Here is a 19,713-nt window from a genome sequence, read left to right as displayed (position 1 = left end):
AAAAAAAAAAAAAAAAAAAAAAAAGAAAGGTGGATTTTAATTATCTAACAAGACTCACAGAGAAGCAAAAGTTTTAAAGAGAATTCTGTCATAAATTAAGCCAGATGATGTAATTAAGAAAGATGGGGGACTTTAAGGGATACAGTTCTTTCATCAGATCTGACAGCATTTAACGATAACACTGTTACTAATACAGTTCAGTCACTGATGCACACTCCAATCCAGATGTGATTGCCCACAACACTTGTTCATTCCCTGTCTTCAGTATTAGACATAAAATTTTCATTCATGTATGTATGTGTTTTCAACAACAGGAGAATGAGGGGTATGTTTTTAAAAATATTCCTCATTTAACCCTTCCTACTTCTGCAGTTATACTCAGAATTCAGTTGTGCTCTAGTGTACCTTTTTTCAGCTGCTAAATGTGCTGCTTAATATGAACTGCTGTGGCAGACTCAACCCAGCAGCTGCTGTTATGTCAACTGGTCATCAAGGGAACTTTCAAAAAATAGATCAGTTTTCAGAGCTGTGATTAAAGATACTGCTGCTTCCAATAACAAAGCTAGTGTTGGCAGTACCACAAATTATTACAGGTTGTGAGAATGTACTAGGTGCAATTTGATACTTGCATCCATTTGCAGTCAGTGTTGCTCTCAAGTAGTATTTACCCTGTTACTTAGATACCACATCACAGCTATAATTGCTGTTGGGCCATTTACTTCATTCACCGTTGAAGTACCACTTTACTGAAATGCAAATGGGTGCAAGGTTCTGCTCATGCAAAATCAATTTTCAGATTCATAAAAACCTGCAGGTTTTATGAATATTCAAGTGGCAAATATCTTGTGATTTTCTTTCAGTATTCTCTGATGGACTTGTTATCCAAAATGGTCGTTGGCCAGCCTCATTTCGTCAGGTGCATCAAGCCAAACAACGACCGGCAGGCAAACAAGTTCGATAAAGAAAAAGTGTTGGTTCAGCTGCGTTATACAGGAATTCTGGAGACAGCAAGAATTAGAAGACAGGGTTATTCACATCGTATACTCTTCGCTAACTTCATAAAACGGTACACTGGTGTGAAGAAGTCTTCTTCTCTCTTTTCATTGTTTCTCGGTGTTTGCAGAGCATCAGCACTGTCTTTGGTATGATCTTTAAAGAGAAGATACAGACATTTTCTGTGACAAACATTACAAACTGAATGAGAAAGAATAGTTCAGGCACAAGGTTAGTGACCCCTTTTGGATTGATAGGGAATGATGATGCATCTCAGGATGATTATTTCAGGCTCCCTGAGCATTTGGGTAGAATTGCCTTGTTTGGAGTCAGAAAGATTTGGGGATTAGAAATGTAACACTTCAAAGCATAGAATTTGGAGCAAGAGCCTTTGAGGAGCACTACAGTTTCTCTAGCACTGCTCTGCACTGTACAGCATCTGATTCTCCAGGGGCAAATGATAATTTGGTATTGCTAATTTAGAGCTGAGAAGTTCATTAAAGTGCATAGTTCTGTTTAAAAAGTAATTTCTAAATATTAGTCATTTGTCAAGAAGACTAATGAACTTGCTATGATTTTATGATCTCTTTAACTACCTCTTCTTCCTCCACTTCCAAAAATCAATAATGAGCGTTTAAGCTGTACTTTTCTTTTACAAAGAAACTCAACTGAATCAGAACTTAGATTTATGGAACAGGGATCTAAATTGGGAAGAAGCAAGCAAGTGGCATCTGTTTAGACAGAAACTCTTAAAAGTAATGGTGCACTGGACACAGACAGCTATCAGCACAGTGCTGCAGATGCCAAGGTAGGGAAGGGGCGAACACAGTGATGGTTTTACAGCATTGTGCCTGGAAAGAGCGCTGATGGAACTACTACTGCGTCAGTATTACAAATGCTGCATTGGAAAGGGTAGTTATCAGTGTACCAAGATGTGCTGTGGCTTTTGCTTGCTGCTTTCTATCAAAATTTTTAATATTCAAGTAAAAGAGAGGAAATCAGTGAACATAATGGGGAAGCTCTCCAGAGAGTGTGCTTCTGACTGCAGATCTCCAGCACTGAGGATATGACCTCACGCAAAAAGAGTGAAGACTAAATAGCTATCTTCCTGACTTATTTTTTTAATAACTGAGAATTATAGGTAGACCTGGAATAATGGTACAGTTCTTTTGTTAGAATTAAAATAAGCTGATACATTGTGTAGGTTTTTTTTTTTAAAAAAAAAAGAAAAGTAGCTGTAGAGCTGCAGGACTTGGTGGTGATGATGCAGGAATCAGCATTGTCTATCTTGTTATTATGCTGTGAGGAAATTTGTCCTCATCTGATGTCTGTATATAGACTAAATAACAAGAAAAAAAAACAAAAAAAACAACAAAAAAAAACCAGAATACAGTGCCAGGAAGTACACATAATGGTATTCATATAATTTTGCTGAATTAAAGAAACAAGATAAGTAGGGCTAATTTTGTAATGAAGCATTCTGGAGAGTCCTGGAATGTACAAGAACTGTCCTACCCACTAGCTGAGCTGGTCTGGTATGGGTAATTTTTATGTATGAGCATCTTGACCTGTTTTTCCAGTCAAGGTTAGTTCTGAGAAATCAATCTGATAAATTAAATGCTTACATATTATGTCATAACTGCACATATGTTCCAAAGACATCCACAAAACTGAATGCAAGGAGGTAACAAGACCTGGGATGCGTCTCACTGACAGCAACAATCAAAAGTGTAAATGGTCTAGAGCAAGGTAGGTGTGAAATAAGCTGAAAATCTTCAGAAATATTTTTCTTTTGTCACTGAAATCACTTTCACAGTATGCACAGTGAGAGCAGCAAGCTAGCCAGCCACACCACTTGGGTTGCCCATGTTTTAAAAGCCTTCTAGTGTTGTTACAGACTTACACAACCCTCCAGGGTGTGTGAAATGTCACTCATCCACTTTTAACTGAATTTCTTGGTACTATATATAAATCACAGCAATTTTTTTAGTATGTGGTTTTGTTCTGTTCAGTGCTGTTTTCTTTCTTGCCGTTGTTTTACTTATTTAAATGAATGATTTAAATATATTTATACCTGTTGCTTAGTGTTAATGGAATAAGGAATCCTGTATTTGTCTTTAGGTATTACCTTATCTGTTACAAAACAAATGATGATCCTCCAGTCAGCCCAGAAACGTGTGCTGCCATCCTGGAAAAAGCTCACCTTGACAACTGGGTTCTTGGAAAAACTAAGGTAATTTTTTTAATATACTATGTTATTGCACTATATGACTGTTAATTTACAAGGCAATTTTCCTCATCCATATGATTGGAGTAGCACTTGGTCTATATTGGTAACAAAAAAACAAAAACAAAAGCCACATACAACACTTTGCTGAGCACTGTTCCCTGATATATAAATTAGCAGGAATGCAGGAAAGTTGAAGGTGCCAGATTTGGATCACTTATGTAATATACATCAGATTTGTAAAGTTAGCAAAACTATAAACCTCTTGGCCTTGCAAATCAACTTGTAATTACAGCCTCAAGTTGTCTTTCAGTGAAAGCATGAGTAAGCAGGGACCAATAAAGGACGTTGAAGGGGAGAGTAAGGTAAAATAGTACCACAAGCAATCAGATTGTTTTTTGTTCTTTAACAAAAATGATCCTTTAGGTAATACTACTAAAGGATGTCTTCTTCATTTGAAACCAGCTTATAATTCTTGTTGATGTTAAATGGATTGAGGAAATGAAGGGAGTGAGAGAGCAAGTCTATCTAAGTCACGTTAACCAAAACCATTGCTTCTTTGCTTACTCTTTTTAAGGTATTTCTCAAATACTATCACGTGGAGCAGCTGAATTTAATGCGAAAGGAGACAGTGGACATGATTATTTTAATTCAAGCTTATGTCAGAGGATGGCTGGGTTCAAAGAGATACAAAAAGCTAAAGGAGCAAAGGGAACAAAGTGCTATTAAAATACAATCAGGTAATAGCTTTAAAACATTTTTGCTTAAAACTAGCATGTGTGTACAGTTGATAGGTGGATGTGCACGCTGAATGCGCATTTTGCTGTTCTCCTGCTGTTACATTTGACATCTTATTTGATGATATCCGTTCTGATGAAGAGAAATTTCTGTTAACCAGGTTATGGCTTATCTCTTTCCTGAGGTTTATCAATTTTGCATTTAAAAGACAATGTTAACAATGGAAGGATATGATTGTATAAATGCTACTGTTATTAATAATATCTGGCATGGTCTGACAAGATGGTATAACAATGAAAACATAATGTATTAACTGTCCTAGATAATAAGACCAATTATGCTGTTGATGGAGACATCATTAATTGAAATTTTTGGTATATTTCAATCTTGTTGCACATTTAGATTCTCTTTTATTTTATATTCATTTAATTTATAACAACATTACTCACCAGAAAATGTAACTTTTACTTATTTTCGTATTGCTTGCACTTGTTTGCCATATCTTTTGAAAGACAAACCTCAGAATTTTTTTAGTGACTATTTTAATGGAGGTCTGTGTTTTCTTCCAGAACCTTTTTATTCTTATAGCCTTTTGTATAACCTAATGGATAATTTAATTTTTCCTATCTTTTTTCAGCTTACAGGGGGTTTGTTGCTCGAAAAGAATATGCAAATGCAAAAAGTAATAAAAATATGGAAAAATATATTATTAGACTTCAAGCAAGTAAGAACTGTTTGCTTTCCTGGCTGTTAATGTGCTGTCCATACACAATACATTAACTCAGATTCTTTGCTATTAACTAGCTGCACTGATAGATTATGTTCATTTACACCTTTTTAGGTATAATTTGTCTATTTTACATTTAAATGCTGTGGTAGAAATGGGTCAGTATACTCCGTTACCTAATCCCAATGCCTCAAAGAGGTATAGGCCCTTTCCACAGCTGTGAAATGGGCTGAGATAATGCCACAGCAAGACTTTTCACTCCTGGTCTGGTATGTGTAAACATTATAGCTGGTCCTGCTGAAGTCCATGTGTCACTTACGTGCATATAATATACATGTGCATGCTGTTCTATTAGGAATGTGTTTGTTACATGTCAGTAACAGATGTTACATTTAAGATTATAACCTGCAATTACACTCACTTCCCTGATTCTTGTTTGCTATTGTCAGTCCCACCTAGCAAAATATTCCTTCTCTTCTGTGGCAATAAACATCTTGGGCTCAGATCTTTTCCTCACTATGTTTCTGTGTCCCATTTCCCTGTAGAGATAAGTCCCAAAACCAGATCTAGTCTACCTCTGAAATCAGGAGCCCTACTAGAGAGTGACCAACCTAAAAACAGTTGGCACAAACCTGCATGGTGCTTTCAGTAATTAAAAAGGTGGCTACTCCCAATACAAGCTGGTCACTACCCAGGCTACCTACATTTAAGCTATCTCAGATATAGCTGCATGGGTGGGAATACCCACACTAGTAATGGTTTTAATCATTGACAGGTGTATCTGTTAACTGTTCTAAGTCCATTTGAATGTGTACTGAAGAGCACTTCCCTGCAGTCAGTAGAACTTTACCAGTGTAAAATCCAATCTAAAAGCAGAATTAAATCTAGAAGGATGTCAAAATTATTACACGTCTGCCATTCCTCAGTTATACTTCTGCATTTGCTAAATATCCTAATATAAATTTATCACTTTGCTCTGTTTGTTATCTCCCCAACGTTTCTTCTGGTATAGTTTCATTTCAATTTCTTTTCAGTGCAAAAGAGGCCAAATAAGGGGGAAATCCATTTTCACTTAGCTCTCACAGGCATTTTTCAGCTACCATCTCATAATAGGCTCAGCAAACTTCAGAGGGGAACCCAAAACTTTTAAAAGATCAGACCAAGTTTGTATTAACATGTCTGATGACGTGCAACTTGATTTATTTCAAAATAACTCCTGCTGAGTTGCTTTTGTATGGCAATGGAATGAGAATTAGGTGAGGAAATCGAAGAAACTTGGGAAGGATTCAATTTCCATACTGCTTCATCTTTTACACTTTTCTAAGGCCCTATCAAACTGCAGGATAAAACCCAGCAGTGTTACTTCAAATAAGTATCTGGGTTCCTTTACCCTACATCCAGTTATCAATATGTCCCTTTTACAAAGTGCTTCTTACACTGATCCATTGCATCTAATGGAGGTCAAGTTGGTGTAAATTATGGTGCAAAGTATGGGTAAGGAATGCAACAGAGAGAAAAAAAATGTGTTAAAGAGAACTGCTTCTGTTTTTTTCCCATTCATAGGTGAGCTTGACCTTTCCCTATGATGTAAAGCACTCCCAGTAGAGCTGGAGTACAAGTTCCTATCTCTGCCTTCTCTTCAGGATAGATAAATCACTGTATCCTCTATTCCATAGTCTTACTAGCACATTCAAAATAAGAATTCAAAAGAAATATTTTGACAAAACACTATGTTCTTCTTATTTAGTCAGAGATTAGAGGATTTGTGCTGAATCCCTGAAATTGCAAACTTGGCTAAATCACAGTGTTGTGAAAATGTGCCCATTTTTATCAGGAAAAGATTTGCAAGTTCAGGATTTTCTGGAACAACACTCTGAATGGAATTGAGCTTTAATTAAAACACCTCAGTGTAGATATCTAAAAGTATCTGGGTGCCCAAGCTCCTCTTATAGTCAGCAAGGCCTGGATCTTGATTTGTTTCACTCTAAAGCACCTAACAGCTCATTTATATCTAGTGCCATTTGAAATTGCCAAGGTTATCCTGTCTGACCTCCAGCTATATCCCATATGGGATGCCAACTGTTCGCTCTCCATGTTTTGCCCTATCTGCCAGCTCCGTGTGGATGCCTTAGCTATGATAGAGCACTTCAGATGGCACTAGATACCCATGTGTTGGCAACTGAATCAAGTGGACAGTCAGCTGAGTCATCTCTAGGCTACATTGACCCTAATGGGAGCCTGGAGACCTAGGACAAGTGTAAACACCTTCACATCCATACCTAAATTTAGTTATCTTAATCTGGAGCTGAATCCCACCCCTTAAATTTCAGCTGGCATAACAGTGCAGGCTACATGTCTAATGGGAGACCCATGTTTGAATCTTTCCTCTTCCTGGTTCAAACCAAAACCTTGAAGTTGTGCCTCCCACCTTGCCCCAGGGCACCTAGTTACTGTGGGGCAGTAATCCTCTGCTCCTTCCTTCTCCCACCCCATACACCTTTCATGCTGGGCTTTTTCATTTTAAACAAGCAGTCATTGCATAAGGAACATGAGCAAGGTAACTTTAACTGCTGAGCTATAAATTTTTCAGATTCTCCTCTGATCCAGTGAATATTCAGCTAAAGAAAGAAAGTTCTGAGCTTGTGTAAAAAGAGTGATAATCTCTGTAGCTTGATAATCAGGACATTTCCCAGGGAAATGAAAGATCTTGAATCAAATCCATTGCCTGAACTAGTCAAAGCAGGTACATGAAGCTGGGAGCACATTGCTAAAGAGGCACTCCCATAGCACCATGCTTCTACCTCATTTTGCATCTTCATTTCCTTTAGTTCAGAAAGATACTAAGAAAGAGCTTGTTTTTATCCCAATGTAGAATGGCTACAGCATTCTAAAATCTCAGAAAGGTTTTGTGGGACAGAGTGATTTCAACTGAAATATAGTAACCATTCCAGTCTGTATTTCTTTATTTCTCCCTTATACTTTTTTTTTAAAAAAATACTAACAGTTTCATACCATTATCATTTAACTCTAAGATATATTTGGGATACCCTTTGCTTGTTACCTAATGTTTTTTTCTAATTTGTATCAGTTGCCAGAGGATACTTACTCAGGAAGAAGAGAAAAGAATTAACTGAGTCAAGGAACAAAGCAGCAACAACAATTCAGTCTCACTACAGGGGATATAAAGAAAGGAAAAATTTCCAAAGTAGAAGGTAGTCATATCTTCTGTCTCTTGCATCACTGAAACATCCCATTTCAGTAGCTTTGCTGCTCAAAAGCAGCAATGTAATCTCAAAGTCTGAATTAATCTAGACATATATGCAGAGGTAATGTACATTTACTTGGAGGAGTCTTTTTAATGTCACTAGACAATTTTCTTATACTTTCATGCTCAGGAAATAAAGGCATATTTAGGGGAAAGATCAACAATATCATGTCTACCTATAATGCTACTATTATCTATAAATGGGTCTCTTTTTGAAACTAGCTCATCATAGGAAAATTCACATACAAGAGAAAGAAATGGGTGTTTGAAGAGGACTGTTCTTCTCTAAGTCACTGTCTGAGATGAGTGTAGCTCTCCTCACTGCAGGAACCTAAATGACTAGTTCAGATTAGGCAGCTAAAAAATAGGGAATGCAAATCACATTCTAAATATCTCTATAATCTGGGGCTGCAGCCCGAGGTTGTGAAATGGAGCTGGCAGCACTTTCCTCATCTCTGTCTTGTTTTCAATGGTAGCGTTTAAGCAGTAGCTGGAGACTCTGGAATAGTGAGCAGGTACATACCTAATCCAGAGAGGTGGAAAATGGCTGAGATGGAGTACAGTGACTTTCTCAGGAAAGAGGGGGAAGAAACAGCGTGGCGAATTTCACTTGGGACTTAAGTTTTGTTGATGGTGAAAGAGCAGTTTAGGGGATAGGAATACCCCTAGCAATATGGTATTTTATGGTATTTTTCTCATATTAATTTGATTTGGACCTACCTTTTGCATTCCTTGAACAACATGAGGCAGTTTATTTTGTGAATACATATAGGGTTGTATGGATTTATAAATAGTGGAGATGCTAGAAAACTATCTACTTTATATTTTTGCTGAACTTTCAAATACTTCTTTTCTGTTTTATCACTTGTCTTCATGTAACCCAGATTGCCTAGCCTAGATTGCTAGTTTTTTGTTAGGAATTTAACAGGGATATCCCTTTTCACTTTAAGCAGTGATGACTGTCAGAAATGCATAGATTTCTTTTCTATCTTTAATTCCAACTATATATGGTAAATCTTTTCCATGTTGCAAGGTATTTAGTTCACAAACATTACGAAAAGTAGTTGTAAAGTTGTCACTATTCTTCAGCTATAATATTTCCCCAAAACTCTATTCTATTCAGGGAATCACTTAAAACGACAGAACAAACTGAGAATGCAACTTCCATTAATGAAAAGGAGACAGGTGCCGAGCTTCAAAACAATGAGGAAACTGTAGCTGGAGGGAAGAGCACCCTTCCTCAAAGTGAAGAGGAAGCAGCTATTATTGTTCAGAGCAATTATAGAGGCTATATGGCCCGTAAAAAAATAAAGGAACAGCGCAAAAAACTAGTGGAGGAAGAGTTACCTGCTATGGAATACTTTGAAGCAGAAGTGAAGCCAGCTGAAAACATTACATTGGAAGAAGCAGCAAACAAGGAGAGCCAAGATGAAGCTGACACTGTTATTGACAGCAGGTGTATTGGGTTCAAGGACAGGGGGAACACACAGGAACAAAAGAAGGCATCTACTAAAGGAGAGAGAGATTGCCTGAAGCAGAACACTCTCAAACAGCAGGTTGGCAAAGATGAAGAACAGGTCTCTTTGGAGCAGTTACCTAACAAATCTGTCAAAATCACAGCTGAACCTGATCACCAGCAAGAGCAAACTAATCAATACACAATCAAAGCAGATGAGCAGAATCATGTATGTGCTGTGGTCCAACCTAAGACCAACAGGCATCTGGAGAGAAACCATCTGAAACATGAAGTGATGATGACTACTGGATATAAAGGAATTATAAGAAAAGAGTCAATAAGAGGTTCACAGAAGCAAGTTGTAGCAAAAAAACAAGGTTCAGAAGACAGAGAGAAGGCAGCAGTGGTTATTCAGAGCAGTTATCGGGGCTACAAAAGAAGGGGGCAACTCAGAAAGGAGGGGAAATTACCTTGCAAAAATCAAGAGAAAACTATGAAGGAGTCAAAAGAAGTAGCACACATTCAAAATAATGATCCCAAAACAACAAAAGATAAGAAAAACACTGGTACGCAGGCTGAGGACCAGAGGACTCTTAAGGAAGGCTCAGAGAAAGAGGCTTGTGATTTGGCAGCCTTTTCACGGCAGGTAAGAAGCTTATAAGCTAAATATGTTAACCATAATACACTGACTGAGAGAATGGCAAAGAAATTGTACTGGTCTCAGTGAAAACAAATTTTCTCTCTCAAAACTGAGACTGAGATTCTGTACCATGTGTTGTATTTAAATGCATATGTTAGTCTAAATGAGAAATACCCTTTTGGGAAAGAAGGAAAGACAAAGAGTTAAGAGAGCTGGGGAAAAGTGAGGTCCAATTTATCTTAAATACAGAAGCCCTGGCTTTGTTTGTTGAAATGCTCACATTTACCAGGTAAGGTCCTTAATTCATCAAATTGTAAAACGTCTCTGTAAATAAAACTTTCTAAGTTTCTGTGTCAACATCAGTGACTTACACGTGTACAGAGAGGTACACCTATACCTGCAGAATCTATTCTGCAGCTGCCCTGTATCCCCTGATGTCAGTAAGACACTGTCTACTCGGATGAATGAACTGATAGCAACTAGCTGCAGGACTGGGCTGCAATGTGATGTTTCTTACATGTGCTGAGAGGCTTCAGTGAAGTAGCTGGAGCAATACCATATAAATTTACTATCCAGACAACATTTTACTGTAGCTTACCTTGAAGCATGTGTACTTTTTTATATAATATTATGAAATCCTGTGTTATATTTTTAGATATCAAAACTATCTGAAGACTACTTAGCATTGCAGCAAAAATTAAATGAAATGATATTGTCACATCAGCTGAGACCCGTGATGCTGTCCAAAGATAAGCAAACTAATGGCCAACTTTCTTCTCATGTTTGTCAATCAGGTAATGTTGAACATTTATATTTATTAGCAGAACTTTTATTTGTGAACAGGACTCAGGAAATGGCTCCTATTCTTTAGAAGTCTTTAAAGCTAGAGGACTAGTAAATGAGCTAGGTTTGGCTTCTCATATAACTCAGGCTGTTTGCTTATGTACTAAGCTCCATATTAGTATCTGGCTGAAGCAAATATTCCAGAGAAACAGCCAAGCCCAGTTGGGAGTCAGAGTTGAAAGACCCATCATTGGTAATTTGACTCAATGCTTATTAAGATGAATGAGTGAATGGATGAATCAGTCAGACCTATCCTCAGCGTCTCTAGAAATATATCTATTCAGTAAACATTTCACACTGGCCCTTATTTTCTGAGATGTATTTCTCAACTGTGCGTTATTGGTAAAATAAAGGTACATGTATTTATATCTGTGTTTTTTAAAATAAACTTTTGTAAAGCTCTTGACTTAAAAACACTTTGTTGCATTTATGCTGAGCAAAGTTATTTTTAGATATCCAGGAATGCAGTAAAGTTTATTGAAACTAGTACCTGCTATCCATGTTGGTGGGCATGACTTTTAAATTTACTAACAAATATATTAGTTGTCATAGTTCCTATGCTTAAAAGGCTATTACCTCTCAGAACACACTCTGAAGTTACTTGCATTCCTATTAGCATGGGCAGCAGGAGCTCCCACAACGTAACCAGTCTTGGAGTAGGTTAGATGGTAGTGGGAAGGAGCACTGCGAGGATGGAGATGGAAGACCTGGCATTCAGAACATGCAGATCACGCTGATTCCTGTGGGTAGGTCTACAAAGAGCTGACTAAGCTGCTCGAGCCTTTTCGGTTAGAACAGACGTAACAGAGGACTTTCTCAGCCTATATAGCAGGCCACAGGTATGGAGGAAGGCAACTCTGCTCACTTCTGCATAGCTCTAATTAGATCAGAACTGTTCCTCACTGCCCAAAAGTAATTGCACTTTTTTTAAATTGCAACATTGTGGATTTGGTTGTCATGTGTCCTGAAACTTCTTTTTTTTCCCATAGCTACATAGAAGAGGTTCAAAAGCACTCCATCCCCACTTTACAGTCTTTCCAAGTGGCCAGGCTACTACAATGAGTGTTTTATCGTAGCAAAATCTAAACCTCTAAGAGTAAAACTGGTTGGTCTTTGATAATCTGAGTAGTTTAACTCATTTCCAAAACCAAACTCTACAAGAGAAAACAAATGTGAAATGGAAAAATATTGTTCCATGTTTCATTCTAGACATAGAAATATTTGTGTTTGTTATTAACAGGTTTGTACTGATTTCTGTATTAAATCTTGCTTACTTTTGATGAGATAAAATTGAGGAATTAAAAATGCATGATTTGGAAAATAACTCTTGGTTGTTATACATTATGTTACAGAAGCTAGATAAGAAAGGTTGATAGAATCATAGAATCGCAGAATCGGTAGGGTTGGAAGGGACCTCTGGAGATCATCTAGTCCAACCTCCCTGCTCAGCAGGGTCACCTAGAGCAGGTTAGACAGCATTGCATCCAGGTGAGCTTCGAATATCTCCAGAGAAGGAGACTCCACAACCTCTCTGGGCAACCTGTTCCAGTGCTCTGTCACTCTCACAGTGAAAAAATTCCCCCTCACGTTCAGGCGGAACTTCCTGTGGTTCAGTTTTTGCCCATTGCCTCTTGTCCTGTCACATGGGACAACTGAAAAGAGGTTAGCCCCATCCCCTTGTCACCCTCCCTTCAGGTACTTCTAGACATTGATAAGATCCCCCCTCAGTCTTCTCTTCCCCAGGCTGAAGAGGCCCAGCTCTCGCAGCCGTTCCTCATAGGGCAGGTGCTCCAACCCTCTGATCATCCTTGTAGACTTATTCTGGACTCTCTACAGTAGCTCCATGTCTCTCTCGTACTGGGGAGCCTAGAACTGGACACAGTACTCAAGATGTGGCCTCACCAAGGCTGAGTAGAGGGGCGGGATCACCTCCCTCGACCTGCTGGCAACGCTCTTCCCAATGCACCCCAGGAGACTTTCTTGGCCACAAGGGCACATTGCTGGCTCATGGTCAACTTGTTATCCACCAGCACTCCCAGGTCCTTCTCTGCAGAGCTGCTCTCCAGAAGGTCAGCCCCCAGCTTGTACTGGTGCCTAGTGTTATCTTTCCCTAGGTGCAGGACTCTGCACTTGCCCTTGTTGAACCTCAGGAGGTTCCTCTCTGCCCAGCTCTCCAGCCTGTCCAGGTCTCTCTGAAAGGCAGCACGGAGGGAAAGGAAATACAAAAATTTTTATTTTAACAGTTGAAGTTTTCATTACTTACTAATACATTTTTGCCTGGTTCATTTGTATATGTTTGTATTATGTACAAAATGGAACAACATCTACTCTTTACACTGCCACAAATTTAAGTAGCTCTACAGGAGGAAAAAGGATTCCAGAACTTGCCATCTGTCCGTGCAAGCCTACCTAAAGTGGTTGCCAGTCAGCCACTTAACTTCCCTTTATCTTTGAAAATGTCCCACTACTTTACACCTCAATGGTGTCATAATGCAGCATTTTTCCAATGGTAAGATGTGTGAAAGTTCTGCATTGCATCATTTTGAACATAGGCATGAAGAATGTCACACATTTCTTTGAACCAAGTCAAAATGCTTTTTAAGAAAACAGTAAAACAGTTGTTGAGTTGCATGGAGGCCAGGACTTCATCCTCATTTTGATGAATAGAGAGAAATACAATTTTTATGAACTAATGTTGTGTGATCTTAACAAAAGGAGGATTTACTTTCTCTATGTTCTTTCCAGACAAATGTTTGTATATTGACAGGATAGCACTTAGCTCTTTTATGCACCAGGTATGATCTGTTTGAAAATTCTGGCAAATCACAAAAAAACACCCTTTTTAGTTTACAGGTATACAAAGGGAGTGCTTTTTATTTTAACTGTAATACAATTAACTACCCTTTGCAAAAAAATGCCAGTAATAGTAATTATAATAACTTTAATTTTTGTGATGTTTCCTGAATGTGTTATAAGAGCCCTGAATGCTCATATTTTTAAACATAAAATAAATGTGATGGACCCATGCTTTGATTTTTATTAAATTGCTGCAAGTTGGCATAGAGACAAGGCGAGTACAGTGTTTGGGAAGATTAGCTGTTTTCAAAGGTGAAGGCATTTAAAATAGAAGAGTGGGTGCTGTTTGACCAGGAAGTTAGAGCTGAACTGACTACAAATAGTTGTGCCATTAAAACAAAGCAACCTGAACATTTTAAAGCATTAAATCTGTTGGCCCTATCTATCTCAGACCAAACTAGTCTTTCTAGCCTATTTACTGCTACCCAACTTACTTAATCCTCTGCTCCAATAAGTAAAACTACTCAAAAACCCCTCCTTCTCCAGTTTTTATTAGAATTGTTATTCCCAATCCTTTTTGTAGTCAATTTTCACTTGATGCCATTTGGGCCACGTCCAGTTCCTAGCCCCTTTTGCACACCTGGCCTGAGTTGGGCAGCTCTAGTTTCTGTTTGCTGTACCTGCCAGTGCTCTGCTCACTCAAGTACCTCAAAAAACCTGTGGGACTCATTATGATAAATGTAATGAAGTTTTTTGTTTTGTTTTGTTTTGTTTTGTTTGCCAGGCATTGAACTTTTAAAAGTAAGAAGGAAGGCCCACTGGGCTCTAGTCAGACATTATTAGGTTCTGTTACCCTTCCTGGCCGTAATGGGAAGTTTCACTTGCTGCATCCCAGACCGAGTTTGCCAGTGGATGGCCAGCTCAGCCACTTGTCTTGAATATGGAGAGACAGCAGCAGTGACCTGAGCCTTGATTTCTCACATCCCACAGCTGTATTTATAAGTGCTAGCCAGTCCGTTGAAGGACCTTTCCTGGTGTAGAATGTGAATACTTTTTCAGAGTTCAAACATAATTCACACAACAGCAAAACAATTTCCTTTGCAGCTATGATCACTGAACAGAATATTGCAGTAAGAGAAGATATTGTAGTAATGCCCAAGGTTGCCGTTGAGCGAGCTGGAGCCTGAGCATTACAGAACTTAATCACAAAGCTCCATTGTCGTAACTTAAGCAGATGTTTATTATCACAAGCATTATCTAGATAAATGTACAGAATATGTAAGTAAAAATATATCTGTGTTCATTTAGGTTGTACTGTCTACAAAACTTCATCAGTTATCAAAATTCTGGATTTCTTATTTTCCTTCTGGATGCAATATAGTAAGATAACAGTTAACTACATAAAAGAAAAAATTAAGATTGTGTACTATTGGCTATCATGGTAAAGTGAACCAGGTAGGCATGGTGAGTGCTATACTATTTATCTGAGCAGAGAAGAGCCTTCCTGTCTTCTTTCCTCCAGTTTGTGTTACAATACAAGTTACATATGCACACATTCATGAAAGCATATGCTTTTACTGCAGGTTTTCCTCTAGGGCTGCCTTTGCCATCCTGCCCTCATGAAGGCGATGATTGTTGAGCTTTAGGTGTTCTTTAGGTCGCATTGTGTTTATCTCTATCTATTTACCTGTATCTGATTACTCTGTGGTTTAAATTTATTTACACATTTTCCTCAGTTTCAGTAATTTTATATGTCATCTTCCAGCTGTAACATATGAATGCATTTAAAGCAGTTTGGCAGGTAGGAATGCTTGTTTGCCTTCTTCTGTGGGCTGTTGTCCCTTTTAGGAGCTTAGCAGCTCCTCTGAAACTATTTTATTTTATTGCTGCCCTCAAAAGAGAAGGGACTATGGGGCAGCTTGGTGACATCCGATGACAAATACTCAGATCTTTAAAAAATGTTCCTTTTAATAAAAAGGCAAAACTTGTGGTTTAAAGAATATACAAATTAAAAGGCTAAATGAATTATAAATCCATGAGGTTTTCAAGTTGTTTGCAAGGGAATTTTGTTGCATTTTTAAAAATGCATGAAGCAAGCTGCACGAGGTTTCTGGAATAAACAATATTCCCTGTGGTTTGTTGACAAGTGTAAATTACTAAATAGGCTGTATTTCCTTCTAAATACATCTAGCTAAACATAATGCTTTCTGGGACTGCATCTTTGGACTGCTAGTGAGGCTTGAGTTACTGTAATATTAGAAATAATGCACAAACGGCCACTGTCTAGGTTTTGAGGTCGAAATCTGAAGGGTGGAGAATTTGATTCTTATGAAAGCAATTTGTTTTTTCCAGATGAATAATGGTGCCCATCATGTAAGTACTGAATGACAGTTCAGGTACAAAATCTCTGAGAAAGAATCTGCTATATTTAGAAATTAATTCACACAGTATGGCAAACTCCAGCGCGGCAGAACCTCATCAGATGCACGAAGCCATGAGATGGGCAGTGTTGGCATCCCAGGTTCCTCCTGCTGTAGGCTGCCATAGCACTGTTTGCTCTGGTTTCTTGGGCTGCCTTTACAAGGAAAGAGGAGCTCCGTGTAGCACTGTGTGAGCAGAGCAGCATTTGCCAGTCTCTCCTCTTTGTGCATGAATTGCCAGCCAGAGAGCGTTGAGGAGCAGGACTGGAGGAAAGCGGTGTAGTCAAGTTGCTTCTGTTGCCTGGTCTTTCTCAGCTATGGAGGTGGCACTTTGAGCACCATGGCAGCCAGCATGTAGGAAGTCTGTCTTGGGAACTGGTTAGATCCATGGCAGACCATAACAGTTGGGATGTCAAGCAAGTGAGTACAGCTGCTTTCCTTAAACATCCTCTCCTAAATAGCAGTCATCCGAGGTCACTAGGCTCTCAGACTGAGAGTATTAATGTCAGCCAGAGACGAAATTGCTCTGGGCTTCGCTCAGTGGAGCTGGCAATATCTGAGCATTAGAAATTGCACATTGTCAGCTCCTCCTGGATGCAACTGAAGAATTCTCCATCCCACAGTTCCAAGTTCTACATCTGTACAGAATAATCCCTCTGATCTTTTCAGATTGCTAAATCTTTGCACCTATCAACAGTAATTTCCAAATCCCACTTCGGTAATCATCCAGTACTTAACTAATTACCTCCTCATACTGTGCAATTAGCATAGTTAAAAGGTGTGCATATATATTTTATAAGTAAGAGTAGCTGTTAACTCCTCATTATCAAGTCATGGAATTCCAGTTGTTATATTTCATTTTTCTGATCTCTTTCAAGCTCCCCCTACAAATCTCATACAATAACTGGTCTCCCTGTTGTTTTTCTTCCTGCTTTATTCTGAGACTGGCCTTATACTTCCTGTCCCCAGAACATGTGGAACGTTGCTGAATCAAACAAGTAACGTTTCATTTAAGTGACCTGAAGCTGGGTTTATCTGTTTCTCCAGGTGGCCTAATAAGTACAGACCTTTCATCACCACACTCTTTGTCTAGACTTCAGTATAAAATCTTCTGTAAGTCGTAGATTAACTTACAGTAGTATCCATGAATGTTGATTGCTCTGGATTGTCATCTTCCCAGTTTATCACCATGTGTCAGAATGTGCAGAGACAGTTTGACAGAAAGGGCTGTTGATACTGACTCATCTTTATTCAAGCATTCCTTGCTCCTCCTTTTTCCAAAAAATGAGCATGAGCTCTCCACAGTTTCTTTTGAGTTTCAGCACGTACATACATTAACTGTAAATGAGCCAGTTCTAAAGTTCATTTTCCATTTTCTCATTTGTTTTTCATTCCTTTTCATTGTTTTAATGTGTTTGGAGTTTTCAGTGAGGACTGAATAAGAAAGTAGTAATAACTTGTAATTAAACCCTGTACAGTCCAAATGTGTGTGCAACTTAGGTAGGAATGTTTCAGGTGGTTAACTTGGCAAGATGCTGATGGGGTACAATGAGAGTGGGTAGCCCTAGCCTGAAAGGAGGGACTGTGCAGCCCCGAATGGCACTGTGTGGTGTTGAAAAGTGTGGCCTCCATGTGGTAGTCCCAGCAGGAGAAGAGGGAGTAATTCGTTTACTTTTCCCTAGCAAAGCAGCCATAGCAGCAAGAGAGTTCAGTCAGGCTACAGAGTGTACTTAACACGCTATGTTCTTAGCTGGGAAGGCTACACTGAATAGCAAGCTGCAGTGGCAATACTAGCTCAAAGCTAGCTGAGACCTAAGATTTGGATAGACCCTACTTTGATTTTTGTTATGTGATGCCATTTTCCTTAGACATGTTACACCTTGCTTGATGTCACCTGGCAGCCACACTGTTCATATACTTTAGCTGACCCTATAATTAGTTCATACTCTTAGCAGATGAGCTCACTTATATTAAACTATCCATCATTACTTGCTCAAATGTAAGTTTTGACAGGATGCATCAGCAGAGAGGTGTAACTTCCTGGGCGTGAATTGCAGCATGGTTGATATAAACTGTTAGTAAGGCTCAAAAGAAAAGCATCTAGGTCACTAGAGCAAAGCCTCTTGCCTCTTTGTATTGACAGTGTGCACTTGCAGTTTGAGCAAAATCTTTCTCCCTTTCAATTTGGTCAGCCCCTCTTGCAATTAATAAAACTTTTTTTTTTTTTTTTTTTTTTTTTAAAAAAAAGGAGAGAGAAAGGAGTGTCTGAATAGTATCAAATCTTATGTTTTCTAATTTCTCCTTATCTTCTATGCTTTGCTTCTTAGGCCGATATATACAGGCCCACTGACACCTGTTCAGCTAGATATAACCAAAGCATGGGCTGATGGAGCTGGGAGGCTTAGTGCAATGCTGTGGTCCAGCTCCTTGGCTATGTTAATGACTAACTGTGGCATTACCTTAAGCAAGCCTCTGTGTCTTGCTTTGTGGATCTCATTTACCTCTGCTAGGATACAGATAATAGTAATAGCCTGACACTTCAGAAGTGCTTTGACAGCTTATGCAGTGACTGGTTTGGGGTTTTTTTTATTGTTATTTTAACATATGTATTTAATTGTTTGTTAGATTTAAAAAATCACTTTTCCTTTTAAATATAAAGCGTCATCTTTTATAGATACTTGAAGCTTTAGGCAAAAATAGGCTATAAGATAACTTACTATGGAGAGACTGGGCTTCAAAAGGAAACTTATTTGTAATGGGCTGTAGAAGCAGCATAATTGGCCTATTAATAGGTGAATGATTTTGCTCCTGCTTCCTGCTTTCTGCTTCATTGCCTACTGCAGAAATGTATGGGCCATCTGGAAAACAAGCATATCAAACTCACCATTTATCAGGCACAAGTATCAAATTTGCTTTCTACCTCTAAACTTACTAAATAAATGATTTCTGGAAGTAATCTGCAACTAATCAAGAAGCAGATCTTTTTTGTACATGAGATACCCAATACTACAAATACCTACCACATCAGTTGTGTTTCAGTAACAATGAACAGGCAAATTCAAGAGCAGAAGGAAATCACAAGCTCACTTTTTGGTGAAATAAAGCTAAATCCATCAGGATGTAAAACTACTAATTACATACTTTGTAATTTGAAGAAGAAATTGGGAATTTCATTTTCGGCCCTTTGTGCTAATTTAGAAAGAAATAGCAGGTCCAAGCTTTGAAGAATGACTGTATTTCAGTCCCCTCAGCTCTTCTGCATAGCTCATACATACCTAAAAGGCATGAGGCCAGTTAAAAAGCAATTTTTTTCTGAAACCCTTGTCATTGTCAAAATGATTTTTTTTTGAATGTAAGAGGAGTCATGTGGCAGAGCACATATACAAGAAGTATATGGCTAATTTCAGTGGGAAAAACTGAAATCTAGAATATGAGAATGCTTTATGTGCTTGACAGTGATGAATTAAATAACCTAACAGCATACATCATGATGAATTCATAGGGGACAATAAAAAGTCTGTAGGTATTATGAGAGCTTTTTCCTTAGGCATTTCTTAGTGCCCTCAATTTATTTCCATTTTCTTTTTCCAGATTTTCATGCAGTTGTT

The 19,713-nt window shown here is 38.4% G+C and overlaps 1 protein-coding gene across 1 annotated transcript in view; it reads left to right on the top strand.

The window, feature by feature from the left end:
- The window catches only part of MYO3A (myosin IIIA), a 129,063-nt gene that overhangs the window by 98,113 nt on the left and 11,237 nt on the right, over positions 1-19,713 (top strand). The window contains exons 25-31 of the mRNA XM_085318306.1: positions 861-1,066; positions 3,115-3,226; positions 3,798-3,960; positions 4,596-4,682; positions 7,774-7,897; positions 9,074-10,052; positions 10,702-10,840. Of these exons, the coding sequence (XP_085174432.1) occupies positions 861-1,066; positions 3,115-3,226; positions 3,798-3,960; positions 4,596-4,682; positions 7,774-7,897; positions 9,074-10,052; positions 10,702-10,840 (1,810 nt within the window). The remainder of the gene's footprint in view (positions 1-860; positions 1,067-3,114; positions 3,227-3,797; positions 3,961-4,595; positions 4,683-7,773; positions 7,898-9,073; positions 10,053-10,701; positions 10,841-19,713) is intronic.

This window comes from Rhea americana, unplaced genomic scaffold (assembly GCF_003343005.1).
Source record: "Rhea americana isolate MKP2758 unplaced genomic scaffold, rheAme1 scaffold_53, whole genome shotgun sequence".
In the NCBI taxonomy this organism is placed as follows: Eukaryota; Metazoa; Chordata; class Aves; order Rheiformes; family Rheidae; genus Rhea; species Rhea americana.
The sequence above is the reverse complement of the archived record's forward strand: the minus strand, read 5'-3'. Positions and strand labels throughout refer to the sequence as shown.